This window comes from Larimichthys crocea, unplaced genomic scaffold, assembly GCF_000972845.2.
Source record: "Larimichthys crocea isolate SSNF unplaced genomic scaffold, L_crocea_2.0 scaffold434, whole genome shotgun sequence".
Classification (NCBI taxonomy): domain Eukaryota; kingdom Metazoa; phylum Chordata; class Actinopteri; family Sciaenidae; genus Larimichthys; species Larimichthys crocea.
In genome coordinates, this window is record NW_020855649.1 from 162,919 (window position 1) to 185,412 (window position 22,494).

The 22,494-nt window shown below is 41.8% G+C and overlaps 3 protein-coding genes, 1 long non-coding RNA gene and 1 other non-coding gene across 7 annotated transcripts in view; 1 reads left to right on the forward strand and 4 right to left on the reverse strand.

Moving 5' to 3' along the window:
* Nucleotides 1-224: 224 nt before the first annotated feature.
* Nucleotides 225-4,408, reverse strand: LOC104921782 (protein phosphatase 1, regulatory subunit 15B). 2 transcript variants are annotated; one of them, XM_010734424.3, is made up of 3 exons: nt 3,908-4,408; nt 1,892-3,228; nt 225-1,143 (listed from the first exon to the last, which is right to left on the reverse strand). In XM_010734424.3, exons 1-3 carry the CDS (start codon nt 4,068-4,070, stop codon nt 937-939), a joined length of 1,707 nt encoding a protein of 568 aa, XP_010732726.2. In that variant the 5' UTR covers nt 4,071-4,408; the 3' UTR covers nt 225-936. The 2 variants fall into 2 exon arrangements, with proteins under 2 accessions (XP_010732726.2, XP_027132344.1); XM_027276543.1 differs by lacking the exon at nt 3,908-4,408 and adding an exon at nt 3,439-3,875.
* A 352-nt stretch (nt 4,409-4,760) lies between these two features.
* rps13 (ribosomal protein S13) lies at nt 4,761-7,991 on the reverse strand. Its single transcript, XM_010734425.3, has 6 exons — nt 7,880-7,991; nt 7,348-7,396; nt 7,176-7,254; nt 5,601-5,770; nt 5,317-5,417; nt 4,761-4,836 (listed from the first exon to the last, which is right to left on the reverse strand). Exons 1-6 carry the CDS (start codon nt 7,900-7,902, stop codon nt 4,803-4,805), a joined length of 456 nt encoding a protein of 151 aa, XP_010732727.1. The 5' UTR covers nt 7,903-7,991; the 3' UTR covers nt 4,761-4,802.
* LOC113745089 (small nucleolar RNA SNORA19) lies at nt 5,028-5,157 on the reverse strand. Its single transcript, XR_003461969.1, has one exon. It is a non-coding gene; the product is annotated as a small nucleolar RNA SNORA19 (small nucleolar RNA).
* A 1,156-nt stretch (nt 7,992-9,147) lies between the features above and the next one.
* LOC113745087 (uncharacterized) lies at nt 9,148-10,525 on the forward strand. Its single transcript, XR_003461968.1, has 2 exons — nt 9,148-9,366; nt 9,515-10,525. It is a non-coding gene; the product is annotated as an uncharacterized LOC113745087 (long non-coding RNA).
* pik3c2a (phosphatidylinositol-4-phosphate 3-kinase, catalytic subunit type 2 alpha) overlaps nt 9,722-22,494 on the reverse strand; it is a 43,530-nt gene continuing 30,757 nt past the window's right edge. For both annotated transcript variants that reach the window (XM_010734426.3, XM_027276541.1), the window contains exons 16-33: nt 20,641-20,832; nt 20,193-20,286; nt 19,941-20,035; nt 19,234-19,414; nt 19,038-19,142; nt 18,165-18,257; nt 17,731-17,860; nt 16,578-16,714; nt 15,898-16,067; nt 14,962-15,118; nt 14,031-14,140; nt 13,282-13,489; nt 13,031-13,155; nt 12,667-12,784; nt 12,473-12,554; nt 12,167-12,273; nt 11,913-12,038; nt 9,722-11,818 (exon numbers count right to left, since the gene is read on the reverse strand). In XM_010734426.3, the coding sequence (XP_010732728.3) occupies nt 11,636-11,818; nt 11,913-12,038; nt 12,167-12,273; nt 12,473-12,554; nt 12,667-12,784; nt 13,031-13,155; nt 13,282-13,489; nt 14,031-14,140; nt 14,962-15,118; nt 15,898-16,067; nt 16,578-16,714; nt 17,731-17,860; nt 18,165-18,257; nt 19,038-19,142; nt 19,234-19,414; nt 19,941-20,035; nt 20,193-20,286; nt 20,641-20,832 (2,413 nt within the window). In that variant the 3' untranslated portion in view covers nt 9,722-11,635. The remainder of the gene's footprint in view (nt 11,819-11,912; nt 12,039-12,166; nt 12,274-12,472; nt 12,555-12,666; nt 12,785-13,030; nt 13,156-13,281; nt 13,490-14,030; nt 14,141-14,961; nt 15,119-15,897; nt 16,068-16,577; nt 16,715-17,730; nt 17,861-18,164; nt 18,258-19,037; nt 19,143-19,233; nt 19,415-19,940; nt 20,036-20,192; nt 20,287-20,640; nt 20,833-22,494) is intronic.

Sequence of the window (22,494 nt, forward strand, 5' to 3'; positions counted from 1 at the left end):
TCCCTTTAAATGAACAACCTACTGAGCAATGTGACCCTGTGTGTGTTTGACACCATTTCTGGAACATTTTGTACTGTACCCACTTCACTGTTAGGCTAAAACAGGAAAGTACAAGTAAGGACAAGTCATTTAGATCTACAGGAAAACATTCGGCCAGTGCTGTGTGCTTTTCTCTTCTAATAAATCCTGAATCTTTTGCAACTAAAAAACAAAGAACAATGAGATCTTGTGACAAATTTTATTGATTTAACAAAGCACCTAACGACAAGTTTCTTTTGGCTACAGGATGTTACCATCAGAGGCTGAGGGAGTCACATCGGACAGTGTTTGAATCTTTTCCTTTCGACACAATAAATAAGACGTCCCGCTGCGCGCTCTGTGTTGAAAGGCTGCTTAATGTGCCATCAAATGATAAAATACATACAACTGAAACAGCAAGAAGTAAAACATCAGATCAGACAAACGTTGCACCAGAACTTTATATGTATCCATCATGCTAACAAAACTTTTCAAAACACTTTGTACTGTAAAGCTCCGCTTTCTTACAAAGCATCAGTATCTACTTTTAACTTCTAGATCCACACTTAGAAAAACACAAAAACTCAAAACAAAGAGGTCAAATGTAAAAAGACAAGCTCCATAGGGCATAAATAAATTACATTACTAGGTCATCAATATATAAGGCATACAAAAACAACATTCCACGCATTAATGCTGAGGTTAATATGAGAAAGTGTCAGTCAGTGCAACAGTCACACAATGTATAAAACCTTTTGAGGTACAAGGTTGTTCAACTTGACACCGAACATTAAAGTTGGCCTAACATCAAATTTCTAATTGGCCTAAAATCAAAAAATCACTGTTGCATTGCAACCAATCACGAGTTCTCATCCGAAAAGGAAATTAAACATTCAGTGTCCAAAACTTTTATTGATTTCAAAAGGCACCGTCCAGATACGCCCGGATCCTCTCTCTGTGTTCCTGGGTGAAACAGTGGCAGATGGCCTGCTCTGTTTCCTGGATCCGCCTCCGGAAGCGGTCCCGGTCTCGCACCATTTCTTCCCAGTGTCCTTTACGAGATGCGCGGCGAGCGAATGGCCAGGTCCGCATGACGTGGACTTGGACAAGAGGAGAAAATCGCACCTGAAAGCCATAAAAAGAGAGAAAATTCAATCACAGTTGGTAAAACGATCCTGACGGACATGTGACATGTAGGTGTGTGTACTACTTCTTCTGTGGTTTATAGGCTGCTGATTCAACCTCAAATAAATGTCACTGCATTGATGTCATTACCACTCAGAGCTGTGAAAACCCTACACATGAAAAAACACATGCACAATAAGCAGCATGTACTTTCTCAGCAGTGAACGTTCTCCTGGCTGGTAATCTGAAAATCTGACTATTTTTATTCCTGATGTAACAGGCCTTTAATTGAAGATATCTTGAATGACTTGACAATACTATCGCAACTTCATGTAGTCTGTACGGAAGTAAAATTCCCTGCTGACTCATGGGAATCACATGACCGACTTAGTCATGACGACCAGCAGCGTTGCTAACCGACAGCAAACAACAACTCAGCTTGACACACTGTGCGATACGAAGCAGGAATCCAACCTTATCTTAGAGATTCAGGTTGTAAAAGTGAGCAGGAGACACTCCCTTGACATGAATATATTAACTTATAATGCCTAGAGGCATTCTGGCACTTGATATCCTCAAACATGTTTTTGACATTGAAGTTATTTACAGTAAAGTGGAATGGCTCCTCTCAGAGCTCTGCGGTATTTACAGAGCAGACTATTCTTACTTCAGATTCCACAGGGATCTTTTTTAATGCTGGTCTAATCCTGTCTGGCAGTTTAAGTATAAATTGTTATTAGATAATGACCTTTTTCTGGGTGCTGCCGGCCGTGCTTTCCTTCTTCTCCTCCGGCTGTGACTGAGGTGTTTGTCCAGGTCTTTTCCAGGGCACCAGTGTTTTGTCTGGATGCGAGTCATGCTTTGAATGTCTCTCTGGAAGAGAAGGCTTGGTTGATTTTTTGGGTGTTTTTGCTGCTTTTTCACGTCTCCTTCCCTTTGTGGGTGGACGTTTTGTGTGGTGGGCATCAAGGGCATCTGGATCCTCTCCAGACTGCAGGGCTGTTGTTGTTGGGGAGCTCTGGAGGCAGGCCTGAAAGTTGAGAGGGTGGTACGGGTCGTCCTTTTGGCAGAGAGATTCCCACAGCTGCTCTTCTTCATCGTCCTCAGATGAAGGAGGAAAGCTGCTCTCTTTGTCCTCTGTGTCTGTGTCTGACTTGGAGGGAGGTGCAGGAAGTGGGGCCTGTTGCTTAGAGACTGTGGTGGTGGCGGTGACTGTGCACGCAGTGAAACACATGGGATTGTAGGGGTCAGGACTGCTGAAAAACTCCAAGAGTCTCTCGCTCTCCTCGTCAATGTCGGGGCTCGAACCATCAGAACTGGCCCAGCTGCTCCAACTACTCTCACTGTCAGAGCGACTGACCCAGATGTTGAGGCCTCGAGGCCCCAACATCTCCTCGCTCGCCTTGCTCACTGACATGATGTCAGTGTCACTGCCGTCCTTCGCTTCACGCTTACTTTTCCCCATGTTGGTATTTGTGGAAATGCACGCAGAGAAAAAGAAGGGGTTGTAGGGATCACTAGATTTTGACAGAGACTCCCAAAGCGCCTTACTTTCCTCACTATCAAACTCCACTACGTTCTGGTCTTCCTCACTACTCCACTGAGAGCTTCTGTCCTCTTCCGAAGTGTCCTGTTTGAAGACGTTCTCCTTCGAGATCTTCTGCTTGAACACTCTCTCGCTGCTTTTATGGCAGGTATCACTGGAACTGGAGCTGTCTCCGCTTGACACAAAGATGTTCCAGTCGCCGGGGAAGCCCATTTTCCAGCTGGATTGGTGTCCTAGAAAGATGCCGTCTTCTTTGCCGGTTCTGGACACGAAATCGTCCACTAGTCCGCAGCACAGGTCGTCAGCGCGCAGACTGGACAGCAGGGCCTCTGCGGTGGATTTCCCAGCGAAGGTGTCGACGTCGGCGCAGAAGTTAGAAAGGGGATTCGAACCTCCGACCATCACGCTGTTGTCTCCGTCAAACAGGGAGGAGAAGAGGAAGGACTCGGTCGGGTTTGACGCCGAGGTCATGTGCTGGATGTGCTGACCCGTCTCGTCTGTGATTCTCACGTGAACCTCGAACCTGAACATCTGGAAAACTGGACAAGCAGGAGCAAAGTGTCAGATTGAAATCCACAATGGAAATGAATAAAAGTCACATTCTGATCATCTTGTGGTCATCAAGAAACACTAAAAACAAAAACATGCTTTTGTTTTATTTAAATATGTTGCAAACTGTGCTTTAACCAGAATGATGTAAGCATTATGTGGCTAATTATAATCGGAGGCATCAACACAGTGTCACCTGCCTCTGGATTATTAATATGGTCACATGTTGGCTTTTAATATCAGACGGAGAGCTGGTAACGTCATCGTTTATCAACTGGCATTTTTAAGTAATACTTAATTCAAGATTTAGAACAAAACAAAATGTGTCATGTTGGAGATTCCATCGGGACTTTATAGAGAATATTGTGACAGCAGGGGAAGTACCAACAGTGAAACAGCAAGTGGACCAGAACACTAACTTATGACTCCGAGAACAGAAACAGCCTGTGTGAGCTCAGCATGAAGTATTCATGAGAGCTTTTAGGACAGACTTGTTTATTTGCGGTGACGCTACTAAAAAAAAAGAGAGAGTACCGTCTAACGTCAGCGACCCCGCCAACGCTCAACGCCAACGGTCAGACTCCGTCACAGAGGAAGCAGGGGCCGTTAAAGCACAAAAACTCCGCCACACTCACAACGTAACAAGTTTTATCTGAACTTTTCTCTGACCTGATATGAAGGTGTAGTAAATGACTTGGACCAGCAGCCGAAGCTGTTCCCACAGCACGGTGAGCATCTGTTTAGTCCAGGGCAGAAGCGCCATCCCTCCGCTGCCGAACCTCTCCATGGCCGTCCGTTCAGAACCTTTCCCGGGACCGACAATCGTAGCCATTTTTTTTCTTCACTTCTTTCCTCTCCCTTTGGATTTGTGGCGGTAATGTTAAGAAAGAAAATCCTCACGTATTCTGGTATTCCTCGTCGAAAACCAACAGATTTCGCGTATTTGTCAGTGACAGATAAGCGTCGATGTGTTGTCGCTTCATTTTCCGGCAAGTCTGTGCCATGTTTTGCGCTCCTTCGTCAAATGTGCTCATGTATTTTCTCCATGTTTCTCGTTGTGTTGTTGTCGTCGTTGTAGTAGAAGCTGGATGTCTCGATATTGCAACACTATCTCTTAAAAGATACAAGTCTGACGTCAGGCCCCGCTGATTGGACAATGCGGGTTTCACTTACCAAACACCCCGCCCTGTACGTAACAAAACCACACCCCCAAATTACGTAACGTCTGACGCATGGAAAGTGCCCGTAAATTCATCAACCACCAGGAAAGCCCTGACTACAGCTCCTCACGATTAATCCACTGAAAGGATTCAGGAAATGAAAGACATTAGGAAGAGCTCAAAGATTCAAATAAACAAAAACAGCTTCCTCAGAAGGGTGCAGCTTCATTTTCTCTTTCCCACAATTAATAAACATGCCCATATATAGACTGTCTATGCTATAATCAAGTCAAACCAAGTCAAATTGTTTTAGGATTTCCAAATTAAAACACATTTAACAATAAAAACCAAACAAAGAACAGTTTCCAATTTAAATTCTTTTATTAATCCAAAAAGTCTTGAGTTTATGCCACCAGAGCAGAAGCTGTAGAGGACTCACTGGTAAACAGAAAGAGAGAAACATTAGAGGGAGCACTCACTCAAAATCACCAGCATGGTATACAAAACTACTCTACAGAATGTAAATACTGTCCTGCTATACGTTTATTTGGTCCCAAGTATAATGACTCAAAAGATACAAGTCTGGAATCAGTTCAAATGTTAATTACAGTTAACAAAATGTAGAAGTGGACTGTATGAAGGGGACTGGCAGAGGTGGCACCAAGTCGCCACTCTGCTAATTTACCTCCAGATTTTTCTAGCACAACAGAAATATCACTACTCTCAATAATGGGAAGAGCAGGACAATGATTTGTGCATCTTCGCATGCATACAGACCACACACCACCAGTTATCACAACTTTAAAAATGTTGCTGTCTGTAAAGAGACCCTGGTAGGTGGCACATGTAAACAGATCAATGGACTGGAGGCTGGTGTTAATCATCCAGCTTAATATAACAAGCACAACCAATACGTACTACTTCCAGTTGGGGGCCAGTACTCTCTTGGTCTTGTAGTAACGGGCCAGCCTGTGGATCCTGCTCTCGATGAGAATCAGGCGGAACTTGGCATCCTTGTCCTGCAAGTAGAAGTTACAAAATGTTATGGTATGACTTACTGAATGGGCACCCAGCCAAATTTAAATTATCAAAAAATATATAAATAAATGGTTTCTCCAAACACCAAATTGAACTGTCATAACAGCTTGCTTATCCAAGATGGTGTGCAAACTTTAGGTAGCACTTGTAAATGACTAATTTACCTTTCTGTTTCTCTCCAGATGCTTCCTGACTGCCACAGCCTTCTTGATAAGGTGGTACAGATCCTCGGGCAGGTCAGGGGCCAGGCCCTTGGACTTGAGGATCCTCAGGATCTTGTTGCCAGTGACGAAACGCACCTGGGCCACACCATGAGAGTCCCTCAGAATCACACCTAGAATAGTGAAAAACACGCTTGAAACTTGGATGACGTTTATTGCTCAGAAAACAGTTTGCTTCATGCATTTCTCATGCCAGCTTAGTGACAAATAACTTTTAAAAATATCAAAGAGGATCGCTTAATGCTGGAGCATCATCTTTCACTAACCCAACCGAAGCTCAATGTTTGAAAAGCAACAGGTGGGGAAACAGATTTCAAGGGTGAAGTTCTCCCTGCTGAACTTGATTAACGTTCAATTAGGTGGTGAGAAAAGTGTTAACTGCAAAGACAATTGTCTATAATCAATGGATCAATCGTCAAATGTAGTTTGTGTCCAAAAGTCAAATCTTCACTCTCTCCCTACTTATATTTTACGTCATGTGTATGCACAGGATAATAGGAAAAGGAATTTTCAATACTCTATGTCCTGTACATATGGCAGCATTGACAATAAAGTTGACTTGAACTTGAAGTTGTAAAGTGGGTTTAAAGGACCAGTGTGTATTTTTCAAATGACATCTAGCCGTGTGATTGCTAATTGCAACCAGTTTGTCTTCTGAGCATTAAGGATAAACTACAGTGGCCAAATAATACACAGAATGCAGTGTACTGTAAGAACATGGCAGACTCCACGGTAGAGGACCTATGGTGTCTGCAGATGTAAAAGGATAATTTCGACGATAATTTTTTTTATTTATTTATTATTTATTTATATTATTATACACCAGTCAATTAAATTATATTTGTGTCACAGTTCCCTAAATCAAGTCCAGAATTACACTATGAAGCTGAAAACTGTCTTAATGAGCCCCCTTCAGCCTGTGAAAAGAAAATATATAATAATAATATAGTACTTAAACACTCACTACAAAAACAAGATGGTTTCCTATCACTTTGAGGACAGATCGCTGACTGGGCTGTTATGCGTGAACTGCACTGTAGTTTGTGATGCAGCTTTCAGTGGAGCAAGTCCATGCCACATGCTGTCCATGGAAAAGCACTGTGTCCGCTTAACACAGTGGCTAGCACACTACACACTCGCCTATTGAAGCAGATTCTTCAATTAGTGACAACCTGTCAAACTGCCATATTAATACAGACAGGTGATTTATAAAAGGTGGTGAATGGCAAGACGTGCACTGGGTCAGTTTGTGTTAATCAGTAACAGTGGTCACATCAGATCTACCACACAAAAGTAATCCATTTGTTTTTTTTTAAGTTCAAAAGAGAGCAGACATACTTCTACATGTCTCTGATCAACGAGACAACCTGAAGTCTGACTGATCCAGCCAGAAGTGTTTAAGAAGACTGCACATCAGTCACAGCTGGTGTTCACACACTGAGAAATGCAGTGAATGATGTGCTCATGTTTATACGCACACTATTAAACATTTCTAAAGTTTCCACATGAGACACTTACCAATCTGAGAGGGGGTCAGACCCTTTTTGGCCAGCTTGAAGATCTGCTCTTTGACATCATCAGATGTGAGCTTCAGCCACTGAAAATGAATTCATTACACGATTATTACCAAAACGGGTCCAGACATTTTCCACCGTCACTGTGACAGACTCAAACATCTTGTGGTACTCACAGTGGGAACACTGCGCCTGTAAGGCAGAGCCGACTGGGACAAGCCCTTTCTGTTGTGAAGAGAGACATGCGACTAGTTAGACACGATGACAGTCTGACGGAGAAACGTGCAGGCAAACACAGTACGAGTGAGCATGAAGCCACGAAGGAAACCGGCTAACGCTAGCTTTATACTCGTGCTACCCATTGTCAAAACTTAGTCATGTTTTAAAGGGTACACGGGTTTAATATCCTCATCAACAATACAGAGAAATATTGCATTTTGATGGTTAATGTGTAATATCTAAGTGTCTAACGTGGAAGCTAACTCCGAGCAGCTAAGTCGTGGTGGGCCGCCGGCTAACGCTAGCTAGCAGGAGATAGATGTCGTTCTGCGGGTGGAGATATTTTACTTCTTTTCTCAATCCTGCGCTCAAATAAACAGCTCAATTTGGTCCTCGGCCATCCATAACATGTTTACAAGCTATATCGTGCCGTCAAAACCGACCAGGGGATATAAAAAATCGACTTAAAACGATAAAAAGAGAGCTCACCCGGGAGCGTGCATGCGACCCATGATGGCGGTGGAGGAAGAGAGGCCGCACACGCGACAGAAAATGGTATTTTGCGCCTGCGTCGGAAGTGACGCAGTGACGCAAAGAGGCGCTTTGTTTGACGCTGCCGGACGCGTTCAACACGTAGAGATTTGTACAAATTCCAAACACGACAGCGTGTTCATAAAACCAAGAACAAACACAGTTTATTAAAATGATCACAGAGCGTGTTCACAATAGTAGGTAAACACAGGTGTTATCAATGATACTAATTATGGTTCAGTTCCATTCAGCTCAGACTGAGTCAGGGTGCTGCTGTGCTGCATGCTGGCTGTCTGCAAAGCCTCTGCTACACTAAATGGAACAGAACCTTAATTATATAATTAATAATATAATAATTCATATTATTGCGCTGACTCTACTATTTCATGTTAAAATGGCTGCCGTAAAACAGGTCTATTGCATTTTGTCTTGTAGGGCTCCATTGGAGTGACATTAAAGTATTTCCTGTTTTATGTAGATAATTTTTGTTTTTACTTACTTAGATGCCAATAATTAGTAAATATTCCTGCATTATATATTTCAGAACAGTCTGATTCTATAGTAACAAAATAATTCAACAATGATGTTATTGCTGAAAACATTGATAGACTGGAAAAAAAAATACAGCAGCGATTTAGAAGTTTACACTACTGTGTTTACAGATGCAACATATTGCAGTATTGTTTAAAGGCGCAATATTAACTTAATTTTTAAATGGGGCTCTGGGTTGGTCTTGAGACTTGGTCTAAAAGTCCCAACCATTTATACCTACTTATATATGCATACATTAACAATCTTAATTTAATAGGAGTGCTGTGTCTGTGCCTCTAGGGCAGTGGTTCTTAACCTGGGTTCGATCGAACCCTAGGGGTTCGGTGAGTCGGTCTCAGGGGTTCGGTGGAGCCTCCGCCCTGGAATTTTTTATACCATTTGTTACAACATATCTTTGTGAGCAATCGTTTTCGAGGATGCTGGACATAAAAACTAAGAAAAGGAACAGACTTTGCTTTGAAAATGACATGAGACTGGCACTTGCCAAGGTGAAGCCACGCATATCTGAACTGGTCTCTCAAAGGCAACAGCAGAAGTCACACTGAGGTAAGTTGTTGTGAGTTCATGCACTGTGTTGGTTTTGTTATTTGAACAAGGTGATGTTAATGCATCACATGCGTTCATTTTGTGCACCAGTAAAAAAATCATATTTTATTTTTTACTAAAGAAGGGTTCGGTGAATGAGCATATGAAACTGGTGGGGTTCGGTACCTCCAACAAGGTTAAGAACCACTGCTCTAGGGAAAAAAGGATGAGGTATGTTCTTAACGAAGTCCAGATAGAATATTAAGGACTTACAAAGCATCGTTTCAATTTCATAAATAGATGGGGCAGCTACCAACCTGGTGGTTCCATCTCCAGCTCCACCTGTCCAGATGATGAAATGTCCTTGGGTAAGACATCAAACCCCACATTTCACCAACCCCCCACCAATATATATAGATAAATGTATCAGTATCATGGATGGAAATGACAAGTTGGTATCTAGATATATGTCCCAGGGCCTTGGAGCTATGTTTGAACCTAAACCTGCAATTACAGGTACAAGTACACAGGATCATCTTAACACTGAAAAGATGCCATCAAGTTGAATTCTTGGAGCAGCCAGTTGAATGCAGAAAGGGAATTGTCTTTACTTTAATGGAAGTATCAGTCAACCAGCTGGTTCTATGGCTGTAACTCACCAAATGCAATTCACCAAACACACCCAACACATTTCATACAACAGAAACAAAGTGTCTCATCAGATTTGTTCCAAAAACATTTAATATGCTTTAGGAAAGAAGGATTACAGTACACACTGATCCATTCGGGTTACAGGTCACCAATTAAGAATAAATAACTGGCCATGTTAATACAAACTCTGCTTGCTTTCTTTGTACAGTCACTAAAAGAGTGGATCAAGTCACTAATATTCATAGTGTGTGTTGCTCTTAGATCACAAATGTCTTGTAGATCTTCTCTTAAAAAACTTTTCAGATAAATTCATCTTAATTTCTTTATTAAACATTAACAACAATTTATAGTTAGCAAGTGGAGAGGAAAGCAGCTAATCTCTTGTCCAGGATCTTGTTCCCTTTTTGTGAAGATGAAAAGTTGCCTATTCACTGCTGATCTGTGTTCAGTTTGCCTCAAAATTCAGAATCTTTTCTCACGTAAATATTATAAAACGTGACTGGATCTGGACTTCACTGGCAGTTTAAGTTATTGATAACCTTTTACGGAGTTAATCATCACGGCGTCATTACACCACTGTTCAGCACCGGAAGTGAGTGTGGTATTGCTGCCTGAGCTGAAACAGCCTCACATCCAGACTCCAGTTTTAACTCAGTCCCTAAACTGCATGTTGGAAAGTCTGAAATCGGGTTTCAAACCACCTCAATGAAACTCTGAACTGACTTATGATCAGCGTTTTTTGGGCAACCATAATCTCTTCATCCAGAGCACAGACAAGAGCGTGTTCCGAAGCTTATGATACAAATTCCCCTTTAAGGTGTGCTGTGTGAAAATAGTCAAGTAATCAAGAAAGACCTGGTAGTGTGCTTTTAGTGGCAGTCCACTGTTAAAAAAAAACCTTTATGGTGCCGGTCTGGCACAAACCTGCTCTGGAAGAACTATTGATATAGCTTTACAGAATATAGATTTTTCTTTAAGAATGACACATCAGATTGTTAATAAAATACATATAGCAATAAGGCCAAGTTGAGCATTAAGGAGATTGTGAGCACAAACAAAGGCACCCTGTTCAGCTCCCTGCTCGGGAGAGTGGTTTGATTTGCTGTCCCTCTCGTTACTTTTGGCACATTCTTGGGGAATCATAAGGTCACTATTGATTTCCTGGAATCTGGTGTGTTGGACTACTCTACCCAGAAGTGTCTGCTGCGAAGCAGGAAACCCTGATGCCTCCTATTTGTCTATATAGAAAATAAACAAGGAGCATGTAAAAATGAGCCCCCTTTCTAGTCCTTAAAAAATAAATGTGTCAATCTATATATACTCTTCTGAAAGTAAGCCATTTTGGTCCTCTATTATCAAAATGTACAAAACATTACAGCTCTTCGTTATAGTTTAGGAAATAAAGAGAGACAAAATAAGTGGAGATTGCTTGTCACAGAAACAATCTTGATTAGTTAAAGAAATAGTGAAGAATGGAGAGCAGGCTCCTCTTTGAGGGTTTGTGAATAGGCCTGTTCGGTCACCCTTTGAGGGTATTTCGAAGGAGTTTTGAAGTCCGCACTCATGTCATATAGGAATAACCACAGAGGCCACATGATCACTGTTATATTAGACTAGTTTGAAGCTGTAAGGACACCATGGTGAAATTCTGATGGGTTACTGATCAGTTGTTCAACACATGTACACATGTGATGTTTCAGCAACAAGTACAGCTGTATCCTGCCATGACGTCTTGAGAATATTAATAGAAAAACATGTGCAAGAAATGGTCCATTTGGGTTGTTAGATTTAAAAATGAAAATATCACTGCTTAGACTTTAAATTTCTGAAATTATATTTTTCTAATTGAAATGTAAGTATTTTCAAGTAAGGCCACATCTGCCGCCTTTCCCATATGATGTGAATGCAGCTTTTGTCTGGAGAGGTGGCGTCGTCGTTCCCGGTGGCGGCAGCTGCGGTGGCGTTCAGGCTTCGGGAGATGCAGGGTTAGAAGTAGGGGACGGCTGTAAGCTTGTACCACTTGACTGTCTCCTTGCTGAGGTCAAAGTCTTTGAGTCTGAGTGTGATTCCGCCCAGAAAGTAGTTCTCACGCAGTGACTCGGCACTGAGCACACTCAGTTGAAGCTCCCTTAGGCCCAGGGTTTCCTTGCTGTAGCCACTGTACACCAACTGTGGAGGAAGAGGAGGAAGAGTTTATAAAGGTCTGTTCAGCAGCATGATGGACATGAAGTTCTTATATGGGTTCAGTTTAGTATTTTCTAACCATTTCATTGAAAGTAGGGTTCCTGGTTTTCCTCGAGATCTTTGTCTTGCGTTTGGAAGTCTTGTGTGGATCTGGAAGCAGGTAGGTTTTCACATATGGGTTTGGATCTGTTCCATCTTCGGAAACCTGAAGGCAGGCAGATGGCTTATTAGTATGACAGCAGATAGATGAACCCAAAAAGGTTAAAACAACATAATAAATTGACGTGTCAAAGCAGTGTCTCGGGATATGTATGAAATCATCGCTGTGTTTACCAGATCTCTGATGTGCATAACCATGATGAAGAGAGTGCTGTTCCTGTAGGAGATTGAGAGCTTCACTTCTCCTTCCACGCGACCAGAAGTGGGACTCAGTGGAGGCTCTGCAACAAGACGCCACACATCTAATTCATGAAGGTGATACCACACGAATGCACACATTTTTAAATTAAAGGTAAATGAGGCAGACGCAGACTCTGTTACCCAATAAATGACTAAAATTATACAATGACTGTTTCGGCAACAATCTTCTTGTGTCATTGAATGATAAATACTCGAAGAACATGAACTGTAGATATTTACCTGGTGCTTTGGGTGTGGCATCTAAACCTTCTGTCTTGTCATCCCGTGCAATTGGATGGAAGAAGGTGTAGATCAGGTCACACTAGACACAAAGAACATGAGATTAGTTCATTGAAGAGTACATAATACTGACACTGTCTCACTGAGTTTATTGATTACTGTGTGTGTGTGTGTGTGTGTGTGTGTGTGTGTACCTGTGTGACCTCTGTGGAGCTCCTCATCAGGTTGTGGACGTAGTTGTTGAGCTCCATCTTCCTCTTGGCTGCCACTTCTTTGATGTGGGTGCGACCGAGCACCATCTTGTTTGGGAAACTAGAGATGAGGTGAGAGAGAAAGTACATTTACTATTCCACAGAATCTGATGTAACTCCCTTTATTGTTACTGCACTGAAGGTAGCAACTGCATAGCAACCTCACATGACTATAGAGGGCAGGCGCCAGCAGGCTTGTATGTAGTACAGGGCTTTTTGTGAAGGTGAGATTCTGGTGAGTATTAAGGGATTCAGTGCGGTAAAGAGAGACATAAAGAGGGTCACAGTGGAGGAGGTGATGCCTTACCCCGGCAGCTTCCAGAGGGGGAAGAGGATGCTGAGTTTGTTGTGGAGCTCCTGAAACTCATCAAAAGTGCGGAAAACAAACTGGGGCTCATTCTGACCTTCCCTCAGGATCCTCACCACATACGTCTTTACAGAGAGGACAGGGAGGGAGACAGACGTGCAGTCAGATGTAGGTCAATTTACTGATCACATCCTGAGACATGACAGAACATTGAAGCAATTTTAAGACAACCATGACACAGTGAATCTCACATAGTGCTTGTCAGGGTTGTATCTCTTCTGGAAGGAGAAGATGGAGGCGTGGAGGATGCGGCCCTCCTGTTTCAGAGTGTAGGTCTTGGGGGAGAAAGACAGGATGGGCTCATCGTTGGCCGGCAAACCGGAGAAACGGAGCTGGGCAAGGTTGTGGATGAAGAAGTTGAACTTGGTGGCCACACTGCCCAGACTGGATTCTATCAGCCTGGAGAGGAGGGGAAGAACAAATATGTGGGAAATCAGAGAGAGAGATACGGGGAGGAACAAAAACAACATGTTGTTTTGTCTTTGACATAAAGCTGTTACACAAGTTTTGACACGGCAACACACCAAGTTAAAAGCTGACCTGACAGGTCTGACAATAACAAGGACAAGGACAGCTTGATTGTGGTTCTAGTGTGTCAGGAGTTTTTTGTTGCTGTAATGTGAGACAGCAGCTGTTATGTTCCTTCCTATGGCTATATTGCCACCTGGTGGGTTGAGTTTGCCGCAGCAAACAAAAAAACAAAGCATTGTCCTTGAACTGAAAATAACCAGCGTGGCCAAAATAGCAGCTGTGCACATGGGAATACTTTCAGAAGAGGAGAAAAAGAGTCCTTGTTTTCTTCATGTCTTGTGATGTTTTCAGTTTGGAGGTTGTGTAAGAGCTGGGGGAGTCACATTTAAAACTTTACCCAGGCTGCCAATTTATGTGTTTTTTTAGTGAAACAAGAGTGGAGACACGTTAGTTAAGTTCATGTGTTTACCTGGTGAAGAAGATAGTTGCTTCAGCATCTGTGTTGTGGGGCTGCAGAGCATCAAACACATACTTCAGATCCTGAGAGCCCGTCAGCTCTGGAAGGCCTGAGGACGTCATCTACGAGATACAGACACGAGAAGAGATGAACACAAGTTCAAATAAATGTTTGGGTTATTCATTTCAATTTAGTACCCATCATTTTGTACGGTAACATTATTCCATAAAATCTATACATACATATATCAACAGAATTAGGATTTAATCTTCAACATTGCATACATCCATATTAAAGAATACTTGTTGAATTAAGTTAATAATTAATATGTGGTATCATTGAACCTTTTTGTTCTTTGTGTTTGAAGTGACACAAACACAGTTCAGAAATACAACAAAGCAATAATCCTTTTGAGAAATATCAAGAAGCAATAAACTACAACTTATTCTACAAAAAGACATTTCCAGGACAACAGTGAAGCACTGATTTATTATGAAGGCACAACTGCTTTGCTTGCATCTCTTATTATTCTGGCTCTTGCAGGTGGAAAAGCAGACAGTTCAGCTACACAAGGAGGACACTTTAAAAAGGAGGCCACAACGAACAAAGACTAACAAAAGAAAAGAAGTTGGAGGCAGAAAAACGCAGCAATAAAACAAGAATCAAGAACAGCAGCACTTTAATTACAACTGTGACAGTGAGTTGATTGATTGAGTGATTGATTTATTAGTTGTTTGGCATAAAAATTAGCAAATGTTTTGTTAATTTATGAAAAAAAAAAAAAAAGGTTTAGTATCTTGCCCAAGGACACTTTAAACAGAAAGTGACCCTCCACTCTCCTACTGCTCTACCACCTGAGGTTATAACTGTGTATATGGTTTGCGCATGTGTGTGTGTGTGTGTGTGTGTGTGTGTGTGTGTGTGTGTGTGTGTTCTGTCTCACCAGTGACAACAGGTTGAGGAAAAGCCCGGAGTGCTTGCGGATGAGGTTGTAGGCCTGGCAACACAAGTCTACAAACAGCTGGAAACGACTGGTGGGGCGCTCGCCTCCGTTGATGACGTACGCCATGTCAGAGGTCAGAACGAATGGAGCTCGGTCCCTGATGGGAGAGACGGAGGGCAGGAGAGAGGATTTAAATTCAGCCTCTGAGGGGGTTAGCCAAGAAGTTATAAAAGAGGATTTGTGGATGGAAGGTCTTTGGTTTAAGTCCTTGAAGCCTGGATCAGGGACGTGAATTCACTCCCCCATAACTCTAAAACTACGACAGGGGCACCCTTAAACAAGTACTACAAAGTCTTTAAATACTTTAGGGGAGATGCTGAGAGGCAAAAAGTGGAAGACTGTTGTGGGGCAGCCCACCTGGACTCATCCCAGCTGGGAATGAGTGCAGTGTGTGAGCTACGAACCAGGTCATAGCTGAAAACACACATTAATCTTACGGTGTAGAAATAAAGCAACTGCTACACCTGAAATACAGAGGAATTGTGGGTCATTGAGTTTCTTAGAGACTGACCTAATGGTGAGAACAAATTGTGACAATATGTGTCTTGTTTCTTCTGGTGGACACTTTAGCATACAGTACAACTAGGAAACACAGCTTTAGTGTCCATCTTCTCATGCCTGTAAAGGAGAAAATAACTAACGTACCAATGTTCCAACAACTTAATGTATTCCTTCATGATTCTGCATTAGCATTCCTCACCGTTATCAGCTGGTACAGGACTTATCGCCCATTATCCGCTAACTGCCTGGTAACACTAATGAACATCCTGATACACCCTTATTTAAAAGCCTTTAAACCCTGATAGCGCACCAACCCGTGTTTTATCTCACTAGCATGACACATGACACATCCACATGCAGAAATATGATTTTCACCTTTTGAAGCTGCCAAACATCTGGGCGTGGCCCAGGAACTTGCCAAAGTCGATGTGGAACATGTGACCAGTGGAGCGCAGCATAATGTTGTCATTATGACGATCACAGATGCCCAGGACGTAGGTTGCCACGCAGCAACCTGCACAGGAGTAGATGAAGTTTTCGGATGCCTAAAAAGAGGAAGGAGAGAGAGTTACTGTTTGGATGGCTACTGCCATAATGTAATGTAATACTGACTGTTTGTTAGGGAGGGGAAAAACCCCAAACTGTTGAGAAGGAAGTAACCAGTGAGCAACAGACCGACCTCGGACCTCCATAAAAGCATTTATTTAATGACATGTTTACGCCTGCGTTGCACTGAGGCTCAGAGTTCACGGTAGATTTTTAGGGTTGGAGGTTGGGAGTACGGTTTCACATTTAGACGTCAAAAGGTCTACAACTGCTGTAAACTTTAAGAGTACATGAAATGTGTGTGTTTTGAACTCCTACACAGCCAAATTATTGTGTCAAAGGGAAATTATGGTCTCAATATTTGAGCCATGTCCATTAAAAAGCAGCTCAGTGTGTTTACTTTGTGAAACACACATAAACAGTTGCTGGGGGGTTGGAGTGATAGATCACTATTATTTGTCTTTAAAATGTGACTGTGTGCACATATACAAACTTTATGTGTTACTTACTTTCTCATACTCGTCCTCAGCAGGGTTGTACTTGCGGAGCCACTCAGCCAGCGGTTTGTCCTTGAAGGATCCGGTGACGCCGTACTCCACCTGGATCTTTCTCAGGGTGTCGGAGGACGGTACCAGCTCCACCATGCCTAAACAACACAGCACAACTTTTATTAACACATTACAAGCACACAACAGTCAGCTAGATATGACATTTAAATCAATATTGTATTGCAACAGTTGATCAGATGCTGTTACATAGATGTTTGGTGGTGAATCATAATCAACTGTTAGAAAATTGAAAAATAGGTTGGGTTTATTATTATTGTTTGTTAAATGACTGCTGTATTCAACAGTTCTATTTACTGACTACTAAAGTTTGTGGCCGAGAGTTTTCCACTGTATGTTTGTGCTTTGGACAGAGATGGTACAAATCAAAAGCTGACTGGTGTAAGTGTGTCTGAGTGACCCAATTTACACTTTGTTATTTCATGTGGACAGCTATACAGTCTCAAAAAAAAATGTAAAATGTATCCATGAAGCATTCATCTGACTGTGGAAATAACTACTTCATACACCCCTGCGCTGTTACACTTTAATTATAAATGATCTGTGTGGATGAGAGAGCATTGATCTGTATAGTTTATTAGTGCGAGTTAGAGCGAGCCTGTAAAGATTATCAAATTTTAGTCTTGCTTTTTACATATATACACTTCATTTATGTATGTTTGTGTTAGGTTATTAAATAATATGTTATTCGTTTTTATTTATTGGTTTATTTACACTGACACGATGTGTAATGAATGTATTGTTTTTTTTTTTATTACAGAATTTTCATCTGACCTGAAGACCTATAAGAATATAAAGGGATATATAATAACAATAAAAAACATATACATGTTTTCCCCCTACACCAGAGTGAATCTAGACTTCTTCAGGCCTGGCAAAGTGCTAAAACAAAGTGCAGGTCTGGCTGTGTGAGTCTAGTAAACTGCTAAAGTGCACAAGTATTGCAATTAGATTTGGAATGCAATTTAGATTTTCTGGCCAACAAAGACTCATTATCGTGGATAAGTGTAACTGGAAGTGTCTTAAATTTCCTCTCAATTTTAGAGAGACTTGAAATTAAGGGTGTAAAAGCAGCTTCTGTATGTCTGACTGCTACCTTTGTCCTTGCCAGTGGAAATGCATTTGAAGTTGACAATGCGGAGGTCCAGCCCCTCCTGCAGCCAGATGCGATCCATGATGCGGATCATCTGAAGAGCCAACATGTCCTGCCTTAGGTCCTCTCCAACCTGACACACAAACAAACAAACAGGAAGACAGATTACATCAACATATTGCACTTTTGAAATTACTGGTTGAATTTCATTTCAGCCACCAGGGGGCGAAAAGTGCAGCTTTTGCAATCGCTAAGGATTTAAACAACAGTTGCATGTTTTGATATACCTGATGTCATGTCCCAAGTTTAAATGAACAGAGCGTGTGTGTGTGACAGATACACGTGGACCAGGTATTGTTTGAAATGATAAAGTCTGTTTATTGTCAGCATTTTTCACACAAAGTTCAAGATACTGTGTTGCTGTGTGGGTACAGTACCTTGAACATGACATTGATCTCTTCTCCCAGTGGGTCGGCATTGACCAGGGCCAGCTTGAGGGGAACTGCGTTGGAGTTGAAGAAGGAGCAGGTCTACACACACACAAACACATAGTCAGTATGCGTTTATATTCTGCCCTGCATTATTCTGTTTTTAATATCCTGCTTTACTCTTTATTGTTGATTTAATTTGAGAACATTTTCAAAAAGAAGAAATTTTCAAAGCCACTTCTTGTTTTGTTGCAGCTATTAGAGGCCACATGACAAGTGTCATGTAGATGCAATCTGACATGTCTGGTGAACTAATGGATCACATTCATATCAGAGATACATTAAAGTCATGTGTAGCTAGGATCTGTATTTTCTTACTTTTTATTAGACTATAATGGCCTCTGTAAAACCTGAACCTAAAATGATAGCCATGCAGCCAGGTAGAATCCCCAGAGGAAAATCTGATCAGAAGCTACTTCATCTCCCACAATTCCATTTTGTGGCCAGCAATGATTATCCTCTTGCTTGTGCAGATGACATGCAGATATTAAGAATGTGGCATCAGAAGTGTCTCATCATCTTTGTTGAATATGTGTATGAGTATCTTTGAGAATATAACATGCATGTGTTTTACATTTCATTCAAACTGTAGTTTAATGAGCTCATTTCCACTGCGGGTTTGAACCACACAGGTCCAACAATGTAATTGTGACTGCTCTAGTTTCCTGACCAACAGTTCAGTTGAGGTTTTCTTTATTTTCCTGCTCTCTGCATTTCATTCTTACAGTTATAAATTCACTCCTGCTAATTGTTTGAGGATTTAGTCTGGATACAATTATCAAGAACAGATGATTATTCATGACCTGTGTGTTTGTGTGTTACCTTGATATTTAGCTCCTTGGCCACCAGACTTGGGCTGAGGGGCAGTCGGCAGCTGTTCCTCTGGAAAAAGTTCTGAACATTTTCAAGGCCCTCTTGCAGCGCCACCTGAAGTTATAACAAACATTATAACAAAAATAATTTACAGTAACATGCAATAGTACAGTCAGATCATGACCGTACACACACATACACTCACCTGTCGAGTAGACCCTCCGGCCTGTCTCACTCTCTCGGCCACGGCTCCCAGCAGCGTGACCAGGTGAGTCTGTTTCTCCAGCTCCGCCCTGAGCTTGGCTCCACACAGACACAGCAGGGCACCCAGCACCCGCTCATAGCGTCGTCCCCAGGCAGGATCCTGCACAGCGTCCTTCAGTAGCCTGTAACCATTACAGACATCACAGCAGACAGCATTTAAGGGACTCTCCCATAAGACCCCTTTTTATATGATCAGCATCAAAGTGCTTAACATTATGTAAAATCATTTTTCCTGGTAACTGGTAACCAACCTAGTATTTCTTCATCCTCTACAGAGAGCTTCAGCACTGAGGCCATCATTTGAAAAAGGTTATTTAACCGTATTTCTTAGATCTTATAAGTACCTTTAAGGATCCTCTTATTGTTAGACCTGCTGTATAACACAGGAAATGAGGCAAACGTTGTTAGACTAATTTTACTTAGAACATACATCTCGGGTTTAAGAAATGATGCTATAAATATCAATGTAATCATTTCCTGCTCTGAGAGTGCACACACAGTGAGATGCAGATCTGGATGAGCTTCAATGCAAGTCCATTCAAATTAAAACATGTTGCACATAAATAGCACACGTGTTGAAGAAGATGAGTGTTTTTTCTTGTAGCTGTGGAGACTGGCTGCTTTGTTACAGTGCTGCTGCAAACTCACCAGTAGAGGTAGTGGGCAATGTTGATGTTGCCTTGCGCTCTGGACAGCAGGAACATGACAAGGGCGTTCTTTAGGTGACACTCAAACTTTAATGCCTGGAAAGAGACAGAAGAGAAAAGTGACTCACTTTATGTGGGCAGCTATAGCTCAGTCCATAGGGAGGATGGCGGCGGCAACTTTCAGTGACTCAATAAAACTGAATTCAGATTTTAAAAGATCTATGAAAAGATCTTTATGTATTTGTGCATGTACCTGTACTAGCTGTGGCAGGTAGTCTGCCAGCTCATCATCGCTGCTTTTCTCAATCCAGCTAACAGCCACACTTCTCACTTCTGTATCTGCAAATCTACCACACACACAATACACACAGCAAACATTACAGATAGACACACACACACAAAAACAAAGCTCTGCAGAGTCAAATAGAAAACAAACTTAAAAAGAATCTACTTTGGCTTCACCAAAATAAAAAAGTTAAACCACACATGTTCTGTTCATGTGTATCACAAACTGACAGCATCAGTTTGACAAACTCAAACAAAGTTAAATAAAGTTCAAATTTAAGAGATACAGCAAGAAATGTGATGTAAAGAAACATTACATTTGAATATTTTTAGAAAAGCAGACAAATGACTAAATGTTACCATTGTTCTCATGGTACAATATTCAAAATATTATTCCATTAAAGTTATTTACTTACTTTGAGTCAAGCATCTCCAGCGCAGTGACAGGGGGCAGAGTGGGCCAGTGGTGCAGCAGGGAGTGGATGTGAGCCATGCTGGCCCAGTCCCAGCTGGGCACACTGGCCAACACTTTGGGGAGGCTGCTGGGGTGGTCCTTCCGACAGTGGAGCCGATGGTCCCATAGAAGCTGGTGATCTGCCCGCTTCAGCCTGGAAACGGAGCAAAAAACAAACAAACAAAGAAAATAAAACAAATTGTATTGTCATATTTTATCCCTTAGAGTTAAAGGTTCCAGGTTTCAACACTGTGAAAATAAACTAAAAGAAAGTATGACAGGACTGCAAACTGGAGTTTACTTGGCACGACCAGCAATAATGTTTAAAACAGACACCTGTGAAGGAACACTTCAATAGAATCACACAAAAGCAAAATAAAGTGATGTGAGTTTAAGGTCTCTGCTGCAGATTTCCTCAGAACATCTGAGAAAGTCTGTGCAGGGTAAGAGGGCCATAAATTCTCCAAACTTCCATATGAACTACAACTCTGTGTACATTTATGAAAGAAATACAACCTCTATTGGAGCACTTCCACCATCTTCAGTAGACCTCCTCAGAGGTCAACGCTGTTGGACTAGCTATTTAGGATAACTTGAAAATCAAACAGACCAAAAGACTGTAAGGCCCCCCTGTTGGTTCCTGGACACCACTATGTCACTTCTTGAAGCAGTGCTTTTAAGCAAAAAAAACAAACTAGGGATAAATTCCTCTGTCAGCTAGCATTTGCCTTTCTGAAGCAACAATGTTGGACTGTGCCTGACCTTCATGTAGTAATAAAAATGAAATCTTTTCCTTTGGGGATTGATTGAATATCACAAACACTGACACAAAAAAAAACAAACAAAAAAAACACACACGACAAAGCAGTGAAACTGCAGCTCCGCAAGTCTTGAGCCGATGAAGGCTGGACAAATGAATGGGCAGGACAGAAAGCAGGCGGTGAGAGCCCCAGTGAGAGAGCGCTCTGTGCTAAAGTGCCGGTTGAGACTCATGGATGTTGGCAGTGTGGAGGAGCTTTGGCTGGCAGCAGGCATAAGAGAGCATTTAGCTGGGGCCTGGAGCAGCTGGAGGAGAACAGACACGCTGGAGCAGACAACATACAGGCGTTTATGGGGAACTTTGGCTGGCAAAGTCAGTGGCATCTTTTAAAATCTCTTCTTAAATCTATTAAGTCCGATGGATTTTGGGTGGTCTGAGAGACTGCCAAAAAGCTGTCTGCTGAAGGGAAAAAATTTAACTAGAAATACTGTTTTTGTGCAAGTTTTTGAAACTCTCAGAACACTTAAGTACTGCAAATTTGCAAAAAGTCCAGCCAGCAGTCACAGTACAATTATACTGTGGAAGTCCATGGATATTAAACTAAACACCTTTCAAAAGTGTGGTTTGATTCCCCTCAGGTCACATTTTTTTGTAAGGTCAAATACATTACAAATATAAAAAAAAACAAGTGTTGCTTTTATTACATAACACTCAAACTTGGACTGTTATCAAAAATGACAAACACTCCATTCAAGACGTTGTCTTGCAGACATGGCCTTAGACTAATTTTCCACATCATGATCCACTGCAAAGAATGTCAGGTTGTCACATTTTTGCCTCTTGCAGATAGACGTTTAGTCACACTTTAAAAAGTTATTGCACTGTCCAGCTGCTTCAAGCCACTTCGTGTTTGTACAAGAAGCATGTCTGTTTTGTGCATCAAGCTGAGCAACATTAAGACCACCAAGGCATTAACTGAAGTGATGGAAACAGCAGAGAAGACTGACACGTTAATTGTTTATTTCTCCCCTCTCAGACTGCAATCTCCCCTCCGTA

Bases quoted from the DNA above. Each gene is read 5' to 3' on its own strand.
- rps13 (XM_010734425.3), bottom strand. From the start codon at position 7,902: ATGGGTCGCATGCACGCTCCCGG. The intron at 7,397-7,879 runs GTGAGCTCTCTT...TCTTCACAACAG, and splicing joins GGTCGCATGCACGCTCCCGG to AAAGGGCTTGTCCCAGTCGG. The intron at 5,771-7,175 runs GTAAGTGTCTCA...TCACTATTCTAG, and splicing joins TCTGACCCCCTCTCAGATTG to GTGTGATTCTGAGGGACTCT.
- LOC104921782 (XM_010734424.3), bottom strand. From the start codon at position 4,070: ATGGCTACGATTGTCGGTCCCGGGAAAGGTTCTGAACGGACGGCCATG. The intron at 3,229-3,907 runs GTCAGAGAAAAG...CTGCTTGTCCAG, and splicing joins TTACTACACCTTCATATCAG to TTTTCCAGATGTTCAGGTTC. The intron at 1,144-1,891 runs GTCATTATCTAA...TATGGCTTTCAG, and splicing joins CCGGCAGCACCCAGAAAAAG to GTGCGATTTTCTCCTCTTGT.